Here is an 18,563-nt window from a genome sequence, read left to right as displayed (position 1 = left end):
ACCCTCGCTGAGAAGGGAATTTTTGCAGCCGTAATCTAATTATGGCATAACCATGGACCTGGAATCAACTTGCTGTGACCATGTTTGGGCAATTAGTCAGTTTGTGAGGTAAGATCATGTGATGAACCAACAAACCCTCTTCTGTATTTTAAGACGTTGCTTTTCTCAAGATCAGTGAACAGAAGAAGAAGAGATGTAAAAGGACAATGAGTGGTCTCTCTCTTCCTCCATTTATCCTACAAGTTTGAGCCCTGCCTATTGTTTGACCAGTTATATGCCGAGGGCAGTGTCTAAAATTCAACTCAGCAGCTGCTGACTCCAGGAGAACAAATCAAGATCATCCGTCAACATCTTTAAATCATCCCATCTCAGAATTCGCAAAGCCCATCCAGACCAGTTTGAAACCACCCAAGGCATCAATCTACCAGATTTGTATCCAACTGCGTTTTCTTTTGGTCTCTTAATCTACCTTCTCCTTTGTAACTTACTTGTGTATGTGTGTGTAACTTTTGAATGCATGTGTTTGTGAGAGTTGGAAAGTTTTTTATTATTTTTTATTTAGACCAGACGTTAAGTACAATAAGTACCATTTTATTTTTAAGAACTTAGAAGGAGACCTGTTTGTGTGTCTTTAATGTCAAAGCACATAATCAGTTGAACACTCAATGAATTGACATGAGTACTCTTTTAAAAAAAAACAGTTGTGGTCAAATGAGGAATGGAAACAGAGAAGAACCATTCTACCCCTCCTCACCTGATATATAATCGGGACTATTCTTGAGTTTTGAGTTTTTGGGGTGCAGCTCATTTGAGGCTGCTGGTCAACCATTACTAATTCTCCAGCTTTTGCCAATTTCCCTGTTCAGACAAAGGTAGCATGAACCTGTCTTTATTTTTTCCGCATGTGCCTGCTGTGCATTTCCAGCATTTTCTGGTTTTATTTCAGATTTGTTACATTATATAAAAAAATTATACTTTCACAAAGATTAGGGTTTACTATTTACTGATGATGCAACATTACATGTCCTCCCCTGCCAAAGTCTCCAGCAAGTGGCAGTTCTGTGTCCCAGTGCACAAAGCAGCAGATAGTGGGTTTTATCTTGCATACATTGCTGCCTGCCATGAGAAATGGAATCTGGGTCAATGACTGTGGTAATACAGTGCACAGAGGGATGTTATACAAATGTGTTAACCTGCATGGAGAAATTAAATCCCAGATAGTTTTTTTAAAACTATTAATTAACATGGAAGTATAATTTATCTTGTGTAATTGACAACATGATAGCTTGAAATTTATAGTCACAGGCTAGAATTTTCCAGCATCACTGTAGCGGGTTCCCCTGCAGCGGGGCCGGCGAGCCATTGAAATCTCCATTCACATCAACAGCACTGGAAGATCCTGCCGGCGTGAGGGGCTGGAGAATTCCAGGCATAGAGTTAGTTATAGCATGGAAGGAGGCTATTCAGCCCATCAAGTCCAGGGCAGCACCCTGCAGAGCAATCCAGACAGTCCCACACCTCCACACGGTCCCCCATAAACTGCAAGTTTATTTCCTTCCCAAGCTCATCCAATTTCCTTTCAAAATAATTGATTTGTTTCTAGGACATTACTGCTCGCTGTGTAAAAATGTTCTTCCTCACATTCCCCCTGCATCACTTGCCCAAAATTGTAAATCTGTGTCGGCTGGTTCTTGTGCAATAAACTAATAGGAGAGGTTTTTCCTTGTTTACTTTATCTAAACCTGTCATAATCTTGTACACCTCTATCAAATCTTCCCTCAATCTCCATTGCTCCAAGGGGAATACCCCCATCCTTTCCAACCTAACTTTGTAGGGGAATTCTATGGACCCCACAAGAACGGGAAATGCAGCATGCGGGCTGACCTAATTAGGCTGGATGAGATGCAAAGATAAATGGCTGGATTTTTAGGGAGTCAGGGAGACTCTGTGGAGATGTAAAAATGGTGGCTGGGACCTGATTCCGGGATTCCTGACCCCATTTCCGGCGCCCCGAGTTTTCACCAGTGTGGGTTAAGGGAGTGGGCTGGTGCGAGTCATGAGACCGCACACTGCATTCCTGAACTGGCCGGCTCCACTGCAGGGATAGGCATGTCCTTGTCCTCTGCAATCTTTGTGGAGTCAGGCCATCTTTTAAAGTACTCATGGTTCACGGCACCTCAGTAGTGTCAGGAACCAAAGTCTGGATCAAGGAAACTTTTGAAAGGTAAACTCAAACCATCTTACTCCAAGGGGAGGTGATGGTTTAGTGGTATTGTTGCTAGGCTAGTGACGCAGGGTAATGCTCTGAGGGCCTGGGTTCAAATCCTGCCATGGCAGAGTTTGAATTCAATAAAAATTCTATTGTGAAAGCCAATCTGGTTCATTATTGTCCTTCAGCGAAGGAAATCTGCTTACCTACATATGACTCCAGACCCACATGCCATGTGGTTGACTCTGAAATGGGCTTTGTAGTGGTTTGATGTTACGTTCAAAGAATCAAACCAGATGGACCACCTAGGCACTGCATATGACAATGGCAAACTCAGCCCAGTTGATCCTGTAAAGTCCCCTTACTAACATCTGGGGGCTAGTGCCAAAATTAGGAGAGCTATCTCACAGACATAGTCATCCTCATAGAATCATATCTTACAGATAATGATCCAGGCACCACTGTCACCATCACTACCCCTGGGTATGTCCTGTCCCATGGGACACCCAACAGAGGGTCTGGAGTCCAAGCACAATCAATCCTCCTGGTGTCACAGGTGTTCTGCATCATGGAAATGAAAGACCCAATGATTGAAGGTCTAGTGGCATGTCAGGAACTCACAGAGAACAATCCATGGAATCAGTCAGACATCACAAGGCAGGTAAACCTCAGAAATTACCCTATTTCTTTGATTCTATTTATTCCAGTGCTGGCATATGTCCTCATCCAAGTTAAACAGAGGATATTAAAGCCATGCCAACTCCTCAAGATAAAGACAATCTTCGAAGGTCTCTTTTATTTCTTGTCTCCATACATTCCCAATTTCACTGAAAAATCTTCATCACTAAGGGGATTGTTGAGAAAGGATGTGCTTTTCCTGTGGCATGACAAGAACCAATACCTCTTGGAAGCACTGAAACAGTTATTATCAGAAACATTGACATTGAAATTTTATGAGAGACAACTACCCTGGAGATAGACACCTCACAGAAAGATCTGGGGCATGCATAACTATTGCACTTGCTTCAAAATCTCTGTAACACAATCCAACTATTCCAACATCGAGTGGGAAGTTTTGGCTTTAGTGTTTGAAATCATGCACTTTCAAAGCTATCTATTGGGCAAAAGATTTGTGATAGAGACTGACCACAAGCCACTGGAGATGATTTGGTGAAAACCATTGACTAGTGCATCACCAAGAATCCAACATCTCTTGATAAAGATTCAAGGTTACAACTGTGAGATTTGGCACAAGCCAGGTAACTTGTCACATTGGATACACTTAGCAAATTGCCTAACCCTGCGAAAACAGAAGGTATATTCTTAGATCTACAATTGACTTCATTGATATTGAACTTGAAGATGTTCTCCAAATTGATCTGGTACATTTTGCACAACGCAAATGGCAGCAGCTACAAGAAAAAACAACGAAAGATTCTACACAACAGAAACTGTGGAAAACCACCAACAAAGGTGGGCTGATTCAAGTCAGCAGGTCCACGAGCACAAGAGCATTTTGGCCTTGTCTGAATGAGCTAGGCATCTCCCGGGGAGTAATTTTTAAAGGCAGGCATGATCATCATACCAAAATCTTTGTGACCTGACATTCTTCAACAACTTCATCACTCACACATGGGCATATATTGGGTGAGAAGACTCTCAAGAGAGACAGGCTATTGGCCTGGTATGAACAATGACATTGAAGTCATTGTCAAGAAATGCAAGGCATATCATGAGCATATGCCAAGTCAGTACAAAGCACCATTGATTCCATAGGAAGTTCCTACCCATCCTTGGTCCAAAATCACATCCAACCCCTTTTTTGTCCATGGCACTGACTGCATTTTCATCGTCGACTACTTTACCAAGTACTCCATTATTCAACAATTGCACAATACGTCGAGCACAACTGTCATGCATATTCTAAGTGTTATTTTCAGTTTATTCAGTGTGTCTAGAGAGGTCATTACAGATAATGGTTTGCAATTTATTAGCAAGCCACTTCAGGATATGTGAGAGCAGTGAAATATCAGTTACACTACTTCTTCTCCTCATTACCCGAAATCTAACAGTCTAGCTGAACAAATGATTTACATGGAGAAATCCATAATTCTCAAATGTAGACAGACCAAGAATTTTGCTCCTCCACTGAAATTCTTCACATATACTGCTTCTCCAACAGTAAATTGTCTTTCATGGCTATGTAAGTCATATGCAGCTTTTTGGTTTCCTTGACTCTTTTCCGCCTTCCCCTCCAAATTTGGAAATATTAGGCTCAGTCTTGACCTAAGACGGCGTCTCATCAACAATTCTGCAGGTGTTGCTCCTGTCGCCATTTGGGGGGTCATTCTGTAGTGAAAAAGAAAGCATGCAAGCTTGGTCTCCAACCAATCACCTGCTAACTTCTTCATGCCCATTTTAAAAGTTTGAACTGCCCTTTCCACCAGTCCATTTGCTGATGGATGGTACAGTGCACTCTTCACATGGATGATATCGTTGAGGCTGATAAATTATTGGAACTCAGCACCCGTGAATGCAATGCTGTTATCGGATACAACTACTTCTGGTATTTGTGGATGGCGAAGCTATGGCATAGTTTCTCTATTGTAGTGCCCAACATTGGTGACTTCACCTCATAAACATCTAACCACTTGGAATGGGCACCTATAATCAGTAGCAACATGGTTCCAAGGAAGAGTCTGACGTAGTCAATTGTAACCGCACCCAGGGTCTACCAAGCCAACGCATGGGTGCAATGGAGCTGCCACTGGCAATATTTACAGCTGCTGACATTGCACACACTACTTTACCACATTTTCAATACTGTCATCCATCCCTGGCCACCATCGGTAGCTGCGCACTATGGTCTTCATTCGAGAGATCCCTGGGTGGGAACTGTGTAGTTCAACTAAAAGTGACTCCCTTCCCTTTGGAGGAACTATTACCCGTGCACCACACAATGCCATCTTGACTGCTCACCACATGTCCTCTGTTAAAGAACGGTTTCATTTCATCAGAGATTGGCTCCTGGGACCAACCATGTAACACTTGGTCTCACATTCGAGACAGGACTGGGTCCCGACTCACCCAGTCCCTGATCTGTCTGGCACATACTGGCGAGAAATCTAGAAAATTTAACATTAAAATTAGTTCCTGTGGAACTGAGATGTGTTCGTCATTCTCTTGTAAGGGCAGGAGAGTCAGAGCATCGACATTTGGGATTATGAGTGCCACACTTATACACAAACGTATGTTCATAAGCTGCCAAAATTAGAGCTCATCGTTGTATTGTTGCTGAGGCTAATGGTGGTACAGCCTTTTCCTCACTAAACAAACCCAATAGTGGTTTGTGGTTTGATACAATCATGAAATGCTGGCCATCCATGTATTGGTGAAATATTTTTACACCAAAAATGATCGACAGATCTTTCTCTACAATCTGAGAATATATTTTTTCAGCTGTGGTAAGCATCCTGTATACATAGCCTATTGGGTGCTCTGTAACATCATCCATTCTATGAGAGAGTACCACTCCCACCCCATAGGGAGACGCATCACATGTTAGCACCAAGCTCTTCGTCTGGTCAGAATGCACTAACAGATTGGATGAGTGTAACAGCTGTTTCACTTTCATGAAAGCTTCTTTTTGGGGTGCCTCCCAAGGCCACATTGGTTATTCCTTAGCAGTGAATGCAAAGGGGCCAGAGCTATAGGTAAATTAGATAAAAATAGCCCATTATAATTTATCATTCTCATAGACGTTTACAGCACAGAAAGAGACCATTCAGCCTATTGTATCTGCACCAGTCAACAAAGACCTGATTACACTAGTCCCATTTTCCAGTGCTTGGCCCGTAACCTTGGGGGCTATGGCAAGGCAAGTGAATATCTAAATACTTCTTAAATGTTACAAGAGTTACTGACTCAACCACCCCTTCAGGCAGTGAGTTCCAGACTTCCTCTGGGTAACATTAGTGGGCCAATAAATGCCTTCTATCTAATTGAAGGTATGTTCCTTGTTATCATCTTTCCTTTCACAGAGGTGGCCTTAAACAATCAGAAGTAGGTTTATTAACTCCACTGTACGGGCAAAGTGCTCCCATACTGACAACAGCAAAACTGCTGACAGGTTCGAGTTGTTCATGTTAGCACTTTTGAGATGCTCATGGTTGACAACTTCTGCTTGTTGGAACCAGCAAGTACCCAACTTCAGGCTGTCACACCTCCGCTGCTGCTGGGACAGATTTCTCCAGCTAATGTCCTGGCACCATGGTGGGTGTTGGTTGAGGTGATGGCAAGAGTATTGATGTGCTGATTTCCTGGCACTATGGTGTGTTTTGGTTGAAGGGCTGTGGTGAGCTCCTGAGACACGCAACACCTGTCCTTCCCATAGTGCCACTGTTACTTCCATGAGTTTCCATCAAAGCTGCAAAGACTGATGACTCTGAATCTTGTTGTGAGATGCCAATTGCAATGTCCCTAATGTTGGATACATGTTTTATATCAGAATGCAAAGTGTTGATACCATGCGAGATAACAGCACCTAAACTGGAAGTGGACTTCTCCATACTTTCATCAATGATGTGGCAACTCCTTGGTTGATGTTTCAATTCCTCATACAATAGCTTGTTTGTCTCAAGTAGTATTCTTTCAATGCTGGACATCTGTTGGCTGCATCTCCATCCTATTTTGCAGAACCAAAGAGGACCTTATTCACCAGGGAACTATGACTGTGCTTGAAACCACTACCTGTTTGTGTTCAATTGTACTTGGTGCTTCATTATGTGCAGACACCTTTAACTAACCCACTCAGAGTGTCATTGTGTGCTGGTTTTTGGGTGGCTAGACCATGTCTTAGTGTATTATCAGGAAAATTGTCTTCCTCTGACATATCTTCTACAAGGCTGGGTGCTAAGAAGGACCTAGAGAAAAAGGCCAAGTGTTAATATGGCACTGACTTTTATAAGATCATTCAACCTTTTTCTACATTGAATCTGGGTCCTTGAGGTAATGCTACTGGCAAGGACCCTGTTAGCCACCTACAGCCAGGTCTGCTGGTGTTTGGTCCTACATAGCTTCACAATAGTTGGAAAAAGATTCCCCCCCTCATCCTGTCCTCCTCCAATGGGACCTCTAGGGAGGCACCAGAAGATCTGGAGCAGCCTAATTCTCATTCCTGGTGGCAGAATTCTGTTCAACAACGCAGGGCTTGACTATTCTTAAAAAAGACATGTCTAAGGTTTCTGAAGACAAAAAGTTTAGACATGTCTCTTTTTAAGCAATACTCAAAACGTGATAAGAGTTCAAGGTAGGAGCCACAACCTTTAAGAGGCTCATTCCTACTTTCAATAGGCCTTGGGTAGTCCGCTCAGAATTGTGCAGAATAAATGGGTTGGGATGCCCATTTCCTGATGTTACCAGATGGGATGCCCACTAAACATAGTTAAATGTGATAAAAACAAAAAACTGTGGATGCTGGAAATCCAAAACAAAAACAGAATTACCTGGAAAAACTCAGCAGGTCTGGCAGCATCGGTGGAGAAGAAAAAAGTTGACGTTTTGAGTCCTCATGACCCTTCAACAGAACTGTTCTGTTGAAAGGTCATGAGGCCTATAAACTTTTTTCTTCTCCACCGATGCTGCCAGACCTGCTGGGTTTTTCCAGGTAATTCTGTTTTTGTTATAGTTAAATGAGACCCTGGAGTTAAAATTACCCTGACTTCACAATGGCAGGCATCTTTGGTGCTCCCCCCACCCACCGGAATCTGGCTTCTGCATAAAACTCCCGCTGTGTTTTTGTTACAGAACAGATGTAATTTTGACTTTGGATGATGGTCTAAAATGAGCAACATGAGATCAGCTGCATTTATACATTTGCCTGGATTTTAAAATAGCGAGAAATGTGTAAAAGATGGCTGATCTCACAATATCCATTTTACACAACCGCCCAAAGTTAAAATAATTGCCAAAACATCTTAACTGTCGCAAGCTTTCCAAAAATCAACCAATAACTTCACTGTAACTCACCATATTTTTTATAAACCCTATTCCATTCCTGTTACCACATTCCAACTCCATTACTGCCCATGCCCCCTCACCCCTCCCCACCAACACACACACAACGTAACTTTGGCTTATATAAATGTTTTCAGTGTCAGTGATATACTAAACTAAAACCACAAATGAAAATGCCAAGAAATCTAATTACATGTGTTTTAGGATTTTAGACAGAGAGGTTATTAGATAAGAGGCAGATGCGGAAATCGGGTCCAGTCTAAAAAAATGTCGTAACAGTCACAATAATTACACTTTAATTGACCTCAAGACCTATGCAAATTAAATTCACGCAGGGTTTGTTTGACCCAAAGCCTTGAAAGGACTGGCCAGGATTTAGCTTGGAGAGTGTGGCATGATGCATTTGTGTGCAACACATTTTTAAACAACTTTACAGGCTCTCAGGCTGCCTAAGCCTTTTGCTGCTTGGAACAGTCCATTAACTATCTATAGGTGGAGTGCAACAGGTTGCAGCCCCCCTCTTCTTCTACTTGAAGGAGCTGATGCCTAAGATCAGGCTGTACTTCAGTCCCACGGTCCTGATCCTTGGCCACCTGATGCAGAGGAAGGAGTTGGTTAAATCTGAAGATGTCCTCATGGGTCTGTTCCTCAGTGGCTTTTACCACATCCAGGTGATATACAGTCAAGGGGACTGCCCATCCTGACTGCCTGTCTCTCATCAGCAGCTATGTCTGTAACCAAATGTTCTTGCAGAGGGAGCTTGTGGTATAGTTGAGAACTTCTGTGACCAGTGGGCACTGGAGGGACTGGAATGCATAAGACCTGGCCATCAACATAATTTAGTAAACATTTTTTCCAGTTTTAATTTATTGATCAAAATTGGATCTCTTTTTTGCGTGCATTTGTTCAGTTGATTCTGATTGGTCCATTGAGGTGACTGCCACTAATCAAAACAGAAAGGACAGGCCAGGTTAACAACTAAGGATTACAACCATGCTCCACAGCCAACCACCTAGGAGCATTGCAAGAGAGACTAGCTAGTCTATATAATATGTACATGGGAACCTGCTAGGTTGTAATTTTATGATGTCCTTCTTGAGCTGCAAAATTAAGATGCATTTTCTGTATGTACTTAAATTTTTTTTATGTGAATTCCAACTTCAGTTGACCTGAAGCTTTTCTACATTTGCAGAAAACGATCTTTTGCATTCTTAATTGCAGATAAGATAACAGGAGGTACAACATGTTAATTATTTTATTCAGACCAAGGAAAATCATATTCTGAAAGGTACAGATGTATTTCACAGCCAAGGTAACATTCCTTCATATGATTATTCAATGTGACAAATTTCAGAGCTTGTTTTCTTAACATAAGCTCCAACCTGCACAGAGAGTTTATTACATCTCGCAGTTTGATTTTAGATCATTTCTTTTTGATTTGCAGTATTTGGTCTAGGATTGTCACATGCACCCAGCAGTCACAGAAAAGAGATAGACAGCATATTAGATATTTGATATCTGTCCTGGTTTATAAAATCTAGTACAAAACTGCCTTCTATTAATAACTCATTCCTAAAAATAAAAGATATGAAGACTTCAAAGTAAAATGCTAACAATAGTTCAGTTAAAAATTCCAGTAAATAATGGATATATAATAAATAGTTCAGAAACATAATCTTGGATCCATTTAGATCAGTGTTTGTGCATCTCAGTTGTAGATGTTCATCCTCAGTAAAACTGCCCAGTTCTCTATAACTGAGCAATTTTAAATTTGAAAATACTTATGGGGTACTTTATGAGGACACTACCACTTCAGCAAGTAATTATTTACGGATATGTTGGGTTACAAAAGTCTTGCAAATACCAGAAACTGTTTGTAAACCTGTCAATAAAATCTAAGACCTTGTGACTGTGCGGAAACTGAATCCTCAGAAAGATATCATCACAAGTGGTAGCACTGAAATTTACAAACTCTTTTGGTGCTTTTATTAAGATTTAAATTGAAATTAGGGTCAAAAATATGTCATGTTTGTGGTTGAGATAAGTGTATTGAGCAATTATGTGCAGTTTTGAGACACTGCAGCTTGTAGTAAGGTTTATAAATAACTGCTAGCTTTAAACCGTACATTATATTAATTAACACCAGGTCACCACATGTCATCTGCAGTGCCACTTCTGGTACTTGCCCTTTCCCTATTTTTAATCCGTAACATTTCCATAATTCTGCGAGCATAAATATCTCGCAAATTAACATGGACAACAGAATCAAAAGCTGGATTCTTGGCGAGCCTCTTCAAAGCATCATGGTTTCGAAAGGCAGCATCTTTCATCTTTAGAGTAAAGTAACAAGAGGAAAACCGGTCGTTTATAATAGCTATGGGTAGTGATAAGACCAATATGCCAGTCAAAATACATAAAAAAGCAATTAACTTCCCAATAGTAGTTTCAGGCCAGATATCCCCATAACCCACAGTGGTCATGGATGTTGTTGCCCACCACCAGGCAGAGGGGACACTAGAAAATGTTGACTCTGGGACACTGTGCTCCACAGCGTACTCTACAGTTGAGAAGATAGAAATGCCCACGGACAGGAAAAGAAGGAGTAAGCCAACCTCTTCATAACACAGAGTGACAGTCATTCCTAGAGATTTCAGACCTGTAAAATGACAAAAAATAAACAATGGTCAAACAACACCCAAAATTATACCTGTTAATTCCACATTCTGGTCCAATGAGTATCCATTTGATGTAGAATGTGGCAGGATACTACTGCTATTGACAGTTTCCTGACTGGGAGTGAGAAGTGACATGTAAGTAAATTGCTGAGCTGTGATAGTTTCTTGCTGCATGCTGTAGAAGTGTTGTAGGTATGTATCGGTGGCTAGGGATTGATGTTATTGCGTGATTTGAGTATACATTGGATATACAAAGCAAACAAACTGATATAACTTCAGGTGACAAGCAATAAGGTGTTGAAACATGATTTTCATGGGTTGTAGCAGAGATCTCTTAACAGTACTTGGTAAACAGAAACAAAAAACACCATAAACAAAAATAATATTCCACTTCTGTGGGCCATGGGCCAGTTTCAATTGGAGATACGCCTTCAGAAATGAGTTGTATATGCCTTCCAACTTAACATATTAAAATATTGAATTTTCCTTTTATTTTACATAGTGGAGGCATTTGCGTTCCCTCTGACATCTTTATGACAAGCTGCTTTTTGTGAATATTACTGCATTGTTTTTCTCTACCACCCCAAATTTTCTCTCTCAGTTAATCACATCCACCTGCATTATCTTCAGTTAGAAGGAGCCACAGACTCTGGAGATATTATTAATATTGCTTCTCATATCGGGACATGTGCTTGTCGAGTGGGAAATATCTCTCCCTTGCCCATTATCAGACTAGAATAAATTTGGAGGCAGTCAAATTAAATTCTGGGCCTATGAGTCCAATACACTGGGGTGCAAGATATTTATTTCCTCCCTGTGAGGCAGAATATTTAAATCGCCACAGATATATCTCAAAATATCACAAAAGCAAGACATTACATGATGTTATTTATCACAGTTTTTTTCAGATTTTTAGAAGAAACTCATTTTGTAAGCTGAAAATGCAGTCAAAATGATCAGAAGGCATCAATTAGTCATTGCTGTATAGCAACTGCAAATAATGCAATTATTTTCCACAGGTGTGGAAAGAATAAATCAGCCCTTATACATCTTAAGGATTTTCCATACCACAGGTATTAATATGTACACTTGGCATATATATGTAATTATCCTGTTGGCTTTCTCTTGCCACACATTGCACTCAGCTGAGCAACAGCAGAACACTGCTTAATGTGGGCAAACACGCAGCACAACCTGTGGCCAATTAAATTTTCATGTTCGAAGTGCAGGAAAGCTCGCGTAGGCATTTAAAGGTACTAAAATAAAACTATAAAGTAAACAGCTAAGCTCACTTTAATCTTGGATTTGCAGTCGGATTATGCTGTGTCTGGTATGAAGTCCAATTGATGTGTTACTTTACCAGAGATAATCTCAAATCTTCAAGCTTTAGTAAGCTCAGAGCTCAAATCCTGATCTGATTGTTAAGTTGCAGGACCACTTATGCAGCAATATATATCAGAATCTAGTTTACATTGATATAAAAGGGGCAGTTTACAATTATACTTGAGCCAAGATCTTAAATAATTCCTGTGAAAGTAATCTTAAATTTATCTTGTCTCATTAACCAGAGAAAAATAATGGCCTGGATTTTACAGTGGGTGTGGCCGGCAGCGAGACCACCTCAGCAATCTTCCTGGAGATGGCCTCCTAATTGGCTGCCTCTGAGCTTGCCATCCAATTAAGGACGTCAAGTGGGCTCCCAATGCTGCCTGCACCAATGACAGATTTGGACTCTTGGCAGCAACAACCAGGAGAGGTGGAGCCCCAACATTGCTGAGGGTGGTTGGGGGCCGATAGGGCACCTCAACATGGACGTGCCATCAGAGGCAGGGAACTAAAATAAAAATTATTAGGAGTGAAGCCATGACGTCTCATGGAGCAGAGGGAAAACCCTTCCAGGTAAATTGTTTGGGCCGTGGGTGCGTCCCTTCCTGCCTGGGGCCCTGTCTTTGGAGTAAGAAGCCTCCTGCTCCGACAGACCTCCACTGAGCTGGTGGCCTTCACATGAGTGGGGTTGGGATGCAGGGGAGGAGCAAGTCTGCTGGCTGGAAACTGCCAGTGAGCTTTCAAAATTGCCCCTAACTGGGGACTGAAACATTTTAAATGACCACCCATCTCCGTGGAGCTGGCCCCTTATCCTACTTCCAGCCTCTCCCTGGGATAAGACTCCAGTGTCGGGAATGCAATGGGGATCCATCCCAGCACATCTGCCCCCTATTTTTCCAGCCCACTCTGCCACCATAGGGCTGGGAAAATGCAGCCCAATGTATCAATACCATATTAAAAAAGAGCAGGAAGAGGAATTTAAATTGGTTCCTTGTGAACCTCTATCTCACTGACAGAGTAACACTTTTAAACTCACAAAATTATTTCTTATATATTTGGGTTTGCAAGCACTTTGGGTTTTCCCACACTTGCTATTACACCATCAGCCATGCCTGCAGCCTCTAGCATGCCTATCTGATAATGACCTGTGTTTGGGTCAACACAGAAATAGATGATGATCTATATCGCCTGCTCAAGAAAATTTACTGTCAACCTGTGCGATGGCTCCAGTGTCAGTCAAAGTCAAGGTCACCTATTGTACCTTTTTACTGCGACCTCCTGCCAGGTATAGGATTGTCCTTTGGAAAAGATGTTCTGGAGCACAAAAAGAGACAATCTTCCTTGCACTCACCTCATTCTACAACATCTCCACTTTCCCAGCCATCAAACAGGATGTTCATGTGCTGTACAGTCATCTTACTTTTCCGCACACTTTGCTTCCTGCCTCCATATTTATTTTACATGTTTTGTGCCTCCAACAGTCTTTGTAAACATACATTGGACTCATTTATAGTATTATTAAAGCCTGAAATGCTTTTCGCCCCCATTAGCAACCAACTTGATTTTGCGGCTTGAATTTTTCGCCCATGAGCGTGCGCGATCGGTGGGCCCAGGAGCGGACGGGAAATGGGCCCCGAACAGCGATCAGCCCCTGACTGGGATTTCATGCTGGCTGGCCAATTAACAGGGGCGGGAAGAGGCCGGGTGCCGATGTCACCGCGAGTGCTGATAAGCACTTCAAGTGAGCTACCTAAAGGTAGACAGACCACCACAGAATAAACAAAACAACAAAAGTGCTGCAAAAAATATCCATGCAGCAAAATCAAGCACCTGAAAGCATACCTAATAAAGAAACAGTCCCCAGGAATCTCTTTTTATTTTATTTCCCCATGGAGATCTCATCCTGCCCTGGATCGAGGTTTGAGCAAAACTGTAAAGGCTACCTGGCCGATTGGCCCATCCAACAACTGTAAAAGTGGACGGGACACAAAAAATCACTTTTGACTGCCTCCTTAATAGGCTTAATCGCCCAAGTAATTGACGGCGGGCGCGCTTCCAACCCTTGCCCAATGTCATCTCGCACTATTTTGCTGCTGGGTGGGTTGTGCCCGCACCCTCCCATGGGACATAAAATTCTGGCCTAAGAGTTCGCATCCCACAAGTAACAACTCTGGATTTCATGGGATACTGGCACCAGTACTACGACATGAAATGATTTATCTGTGGGGAAGGGCTGGGGCTAGGGTCCTAGCGTAAAAGATAGTCATAGTGTCTTTAAACTAGTTAATGAAGGGGACGGCTTAGATGGAAAAGCCAGTGTAAATAATAATTTTAAAACAGTTGAAAAGGAAGATAGGGCTGCAATAGTCAGAAATTGTAACATTAAGCACTACAGATAAAGGGAAAACAAAATGATACAAGTTAATTAAAGGAGAGAAAATTATGAAACATGTGAGTAAAATAACATTACAGCAGAAGGACAAGTTAACATGTGTGGCCCAGATAAGTGTTTGTTACACAAGTGCTCCGAGCATAAGGAACAAATTGAATGTATTTCCTGCTGCAAATGCAACATTAAAGGTAGGACATGTGGTAACCATTACTGAGACATGGCTGGCAGATAATCAGGACTGAAAATTGAATATACCAGGTTATAAGCTCTGCAGGGGAGGTACAGCATTAGTGATTAAGAATGAAATCATTTCAATGATAAATGTTGAAACAAAGTAAAGTAATCAGGCAGTGGAGAGTTTATGTGTAGAATTAAGAAATTTCTTCTTCAGTTCTCTGCCCAAAGGCAAGTCTGAGCCATTGTGCCATGACCTCCACAATGGGTAGGGGGGCAGATCCCAAATCCCACACAGCCAGAATGGGGATTGAACCCTGTTTTGTTGGCACTAATATGGTCCACACCAGCTGTCCCGCCTACTGAGCCAACTGGCTCCACATAAAGCCTGAGCTGCTGTGGCAACATGTACTTTTACATTCATGCAATGACTCATGATAGTAAAGGCTCTAATTTTCTTAATTAATAAATAGAAAATGATTTAAAACTGTTGTTGAAGCTGTGTATCGGTCCCCTATAGCAGGTGTGATGTGGAAGGATGTATTAATATAGAGATTAGACAGTAATGTAGTAAAGACAGGGTAGTTTTATTGGGAGATTTTAATTTCTATATGGATTGGGAGAAACAGCTGAGCTCATGTTAGAAAGGTAGCAAATTTCTTGACAGTGTTGAGGTTTGTTTTCTGCAACAATGGGAGGATTTTAATTCTGGAAGCGTGGTCCTACTGGTGGACCTGGAAATTGGTGGGATTCCCGAGTGAATTGGTGGGGGTAACTGACCGCAAAAATGCGGCAGCTAGCCAATAAGGGGAAGTGACCCACAGGGCCCAACCAATTGTGTGAAGGGAGTTGGAGTCAGCACGGGAATGCCAGCATCAGGTGATAGAAGTGCAGGAACTGGCGTCATTTTTAAATGACAGCCAGCCCTTCCTTCAGACTTCCAAGGTTCCAACAGTAATTGACTGAAAGCAAGAGAATGAGAGGTGCAGCTCCCAGTAGCAACCTACAGGTATAAACTGAAGGGGGTACTCAGTGAGGAATTAAATGCTCCAGAGGTCAAAATCCATCCTTCACCTCTGAGAAGCCCGAGTGACAAACTAGAAAGAGAATAGCCCCTTGGTTCAGTGGTGCCTCACTGCATGGCCTCCTCCAGACAGTTGGGAACAGCAGTATTGTTCCTGGCTGAGGGAAGAAGAGACCCTCTGGCTAACCAAGGAAGCCTGCACAAAAGTTGCAGAGGAGGTGAGCAACTGTACGATACAGCAATGAGACTGGATCCAGTGCACCGTGCCCCCTCACCTGGGCAAGGAAGAGAATCATGGGCCCTGGTGCTTCTCTTGTTTCTGGGCCCCTAACTGCTCCCTGCGCACTACTCCACTGCTCCCCCCTCCACCACCCCACCCCCCCACCGCTCCTAACCATTGACAGTTTCTGTCAAGCACCCTTGCGATGCGATTTAGGTCCAATAGAATAGAATAGTGCAACACAGAAGGAGGCTATCAGTCCATCAAGGCTGTGCAAGTCCTTTTGAAGAGAAATCCAGTCAGTCCTACCAAGTACCCCCGTCACCTGCTCTTTCCCGATAATATATTTTCTCTAAGTATTTACCCAATTTCCTTTTAAACACTAATTTGAATCTGTATCTGCCACAATATCAAGGAGGGAGTGCATTCCAAATCCTAACCACTCTTTGTGTAAAATCTTTTTCTCATGCCGCCTCTGGTTCTTCTGCCAATCAAGCTAAATGAAATTTGGGCCATCTGATTATCAATCCTTACGCTTTTGGAAACAGTTTCTCTACAAAGCCTTCACATCCTTTGGCCGCCCAGGATTGGAAACAATTGTCACAGTGGAGTTGAACTGCTTTACATAGGTTCAGCAAAACTTCTTGTCTTTTATACTCTATGCCTCTATTTATAAAACTATTGAAATCTCAGGTTTCAGCAAGATACACTTTATAGCCACGGCTTGTCAGACAATTATACACAACTTAATCATTCATGTTATGAATGAGCTACTAGCTCCTCTTCTTTGAAGCTGCCCCTATGCAATATCCAGACAGCAACATCCAAAAGACTTGACCCTCGCAAGCACCACAAACAACAATCCTATGAATGACTCTCTATGTACAAATGAGAAAATTTTGAATTAATAGTGACATATTTGATTGGCGCATGGCTCCTGATTCACTTCCAAGTTTAAAAATGGCAAAACCTTCCAGTAAATAACACCAACCAATTCACCTGCAATAATGTGCTATTTCTATCCACATAAATGGGCTTTGTTAACAGAAAAATTACACTTTGCATTGAGTGATAAATATTTTCTCATTTTAAATTGAAACTAACCACATTCACAAATGCCCAGCATGAGGTATATAATAGGAAAGCAAAGTATTGCGGATGCTGGAAATCTGAAATATAATCAGAAAATTCTGGGAATGCTCAGGCAGCACCTGTGGAGAGAGAAACAGTCAATGCTTCAGGTACACGATTTGCCCTAGTCTTGATGAAACTGACCTCTGTTTCTCTCTGCACAGATGCTGCCAGATGTGCTGAGCATTTCCAACATTTCCCGTTTCTATTTGAACAAAAATAAGCCCTTTTGGCAGCCCTCCAAAAAACAATGTGATTTCTTGTGAGCCTCTCATTTCCCTTCAGTAAGAAACCCAGCAGCAGCTGCTGGTAATCTGCTTTGGCACAAAATTAAACATGAATTTTAAAAAAAAGTTAAGGTATGAAGAAAACAGAAACAACCTACTGAGCAAAACAAAATCAATGTCACAGCAATGAGTTGATCATTTATAAACATTAGCAATTCATAAAAATATCTATTAATAAGTGCCAAGCAGTAGAGCTAACCAATATAACCTTTCTTGCCTTTTTGCTTAAGAAGCAGAGCAAGAGGGAGAAAGACCATAGGCCCCAGGTTCTGGTCACCAAGGAAGGGGGAGGGGGCCAGGGCTGAGCCAAGAGGTTGGATTTAACTAACACGGACCTTGCGTTCCTTCTCGCGATGCACAATTTGAGCTGGCCTCGGTAGAATTCACATGAAAGTAGGGGGTTGGAGGCAGGATGACTTTCAGCCTGGGTTTTTTTCCTCTCCTGGCCCAGGCCCAGTAGGTAGGATGTTGGAAAGAGAGAAGGAGGAGGAAGTGGGGGATGGGCTCCGCGTTTCCCCGTTCTGCCAACTTGATATGAGGGCGACTCCTGCAATCCATTAGTAGGCTGGTGCAGGCGTAGGAGAGCAGCAGTGCAGCCAAGAGCAGAACACATCACCCCAGGATGCACCACGTCAAAATAAATGGCCACATGAGCTCAGGCTCTCACTCCAGGACAATCAAATCTCGAGCTCTGGAACTTTGTCTGGAGTGGAGCGCCCACCATTTGCTTGTGTGCAAGCACAGTGAGGCCTGGAGTAGGCACTTGAGATGGAGAGGATTGGTGCTGCTGGTAAGGCAAAGGCAAAAGCTGTGAGTTGAGCCCAGGCCCCCTGAAGACACGGGGATGTTTTACATCGTGTGCATTCCTCGCTCCCAGGCCTTGTATGGAAGTACGCTAATTGGCAGATGTGACTAGTGGGCATACTTCAGGGATCTGTGCTGTGGTCTCAACTATTTGTAATGCTTACTAATGATTTAGATAATGCGATAGAAAGCTACATATCCAAATTTGCCAATGACAGAAAGATGGGTGTAGATAGAAATGTAAAATTAAAAGAGTTATTAATAGATTAAGTGAATAGGCAAAACTGTAGCAAATGGATTGCAGTA

General features: G+C 42.2%; 1 protein-coding gene across 2 annotated transcripts in view; it reads right to left on the bottom strand.

The window, feature by feature from the left end:
* Positions 1-9,465: 9,465 nt before the first annotated feature.
* The window catches only part of kcnv1 (potassium voltage-gated channel modifier subfamily V member 1), an 89,422-nt gene continuing 80,324 nt past the window's right edge, over positions 9,466-18,563 (bottom strand). For both annotated transcript variants that reach the window (XM_041190642.1, XM_041190641.1), the window contains exon 3: positions 9,466-10,880. In XM_041190642.1, the coding sequence (XP_041046576.1) occupies positions 10,372-10,880 (509 nt within the window). In that variant the 3' untranslated portion in view covers positions 9,466-10,371. The remainder of the gene's footprint in view (positions 10,881-18,563) is intronic.

The sequence above is a fragment of the Carcharodon carcharias genome, chromosome 6 (assembly GCF_017639515.1).
Source record: "Carcharodon carcharias isolate sCarCar2 chromosome 6, sCarCar2.pri, whole genome shotgun sequence".
Lineage (NCBI taxonomy): Eukaryota > Metazoa > Chordata > Chondrichthyes > Lamniformes > Lamnidae > Carcharodon > Carcharodon carcharias.
This window is presented reverse-complemented; position numbering and strand designations above follow the sequence as displayed.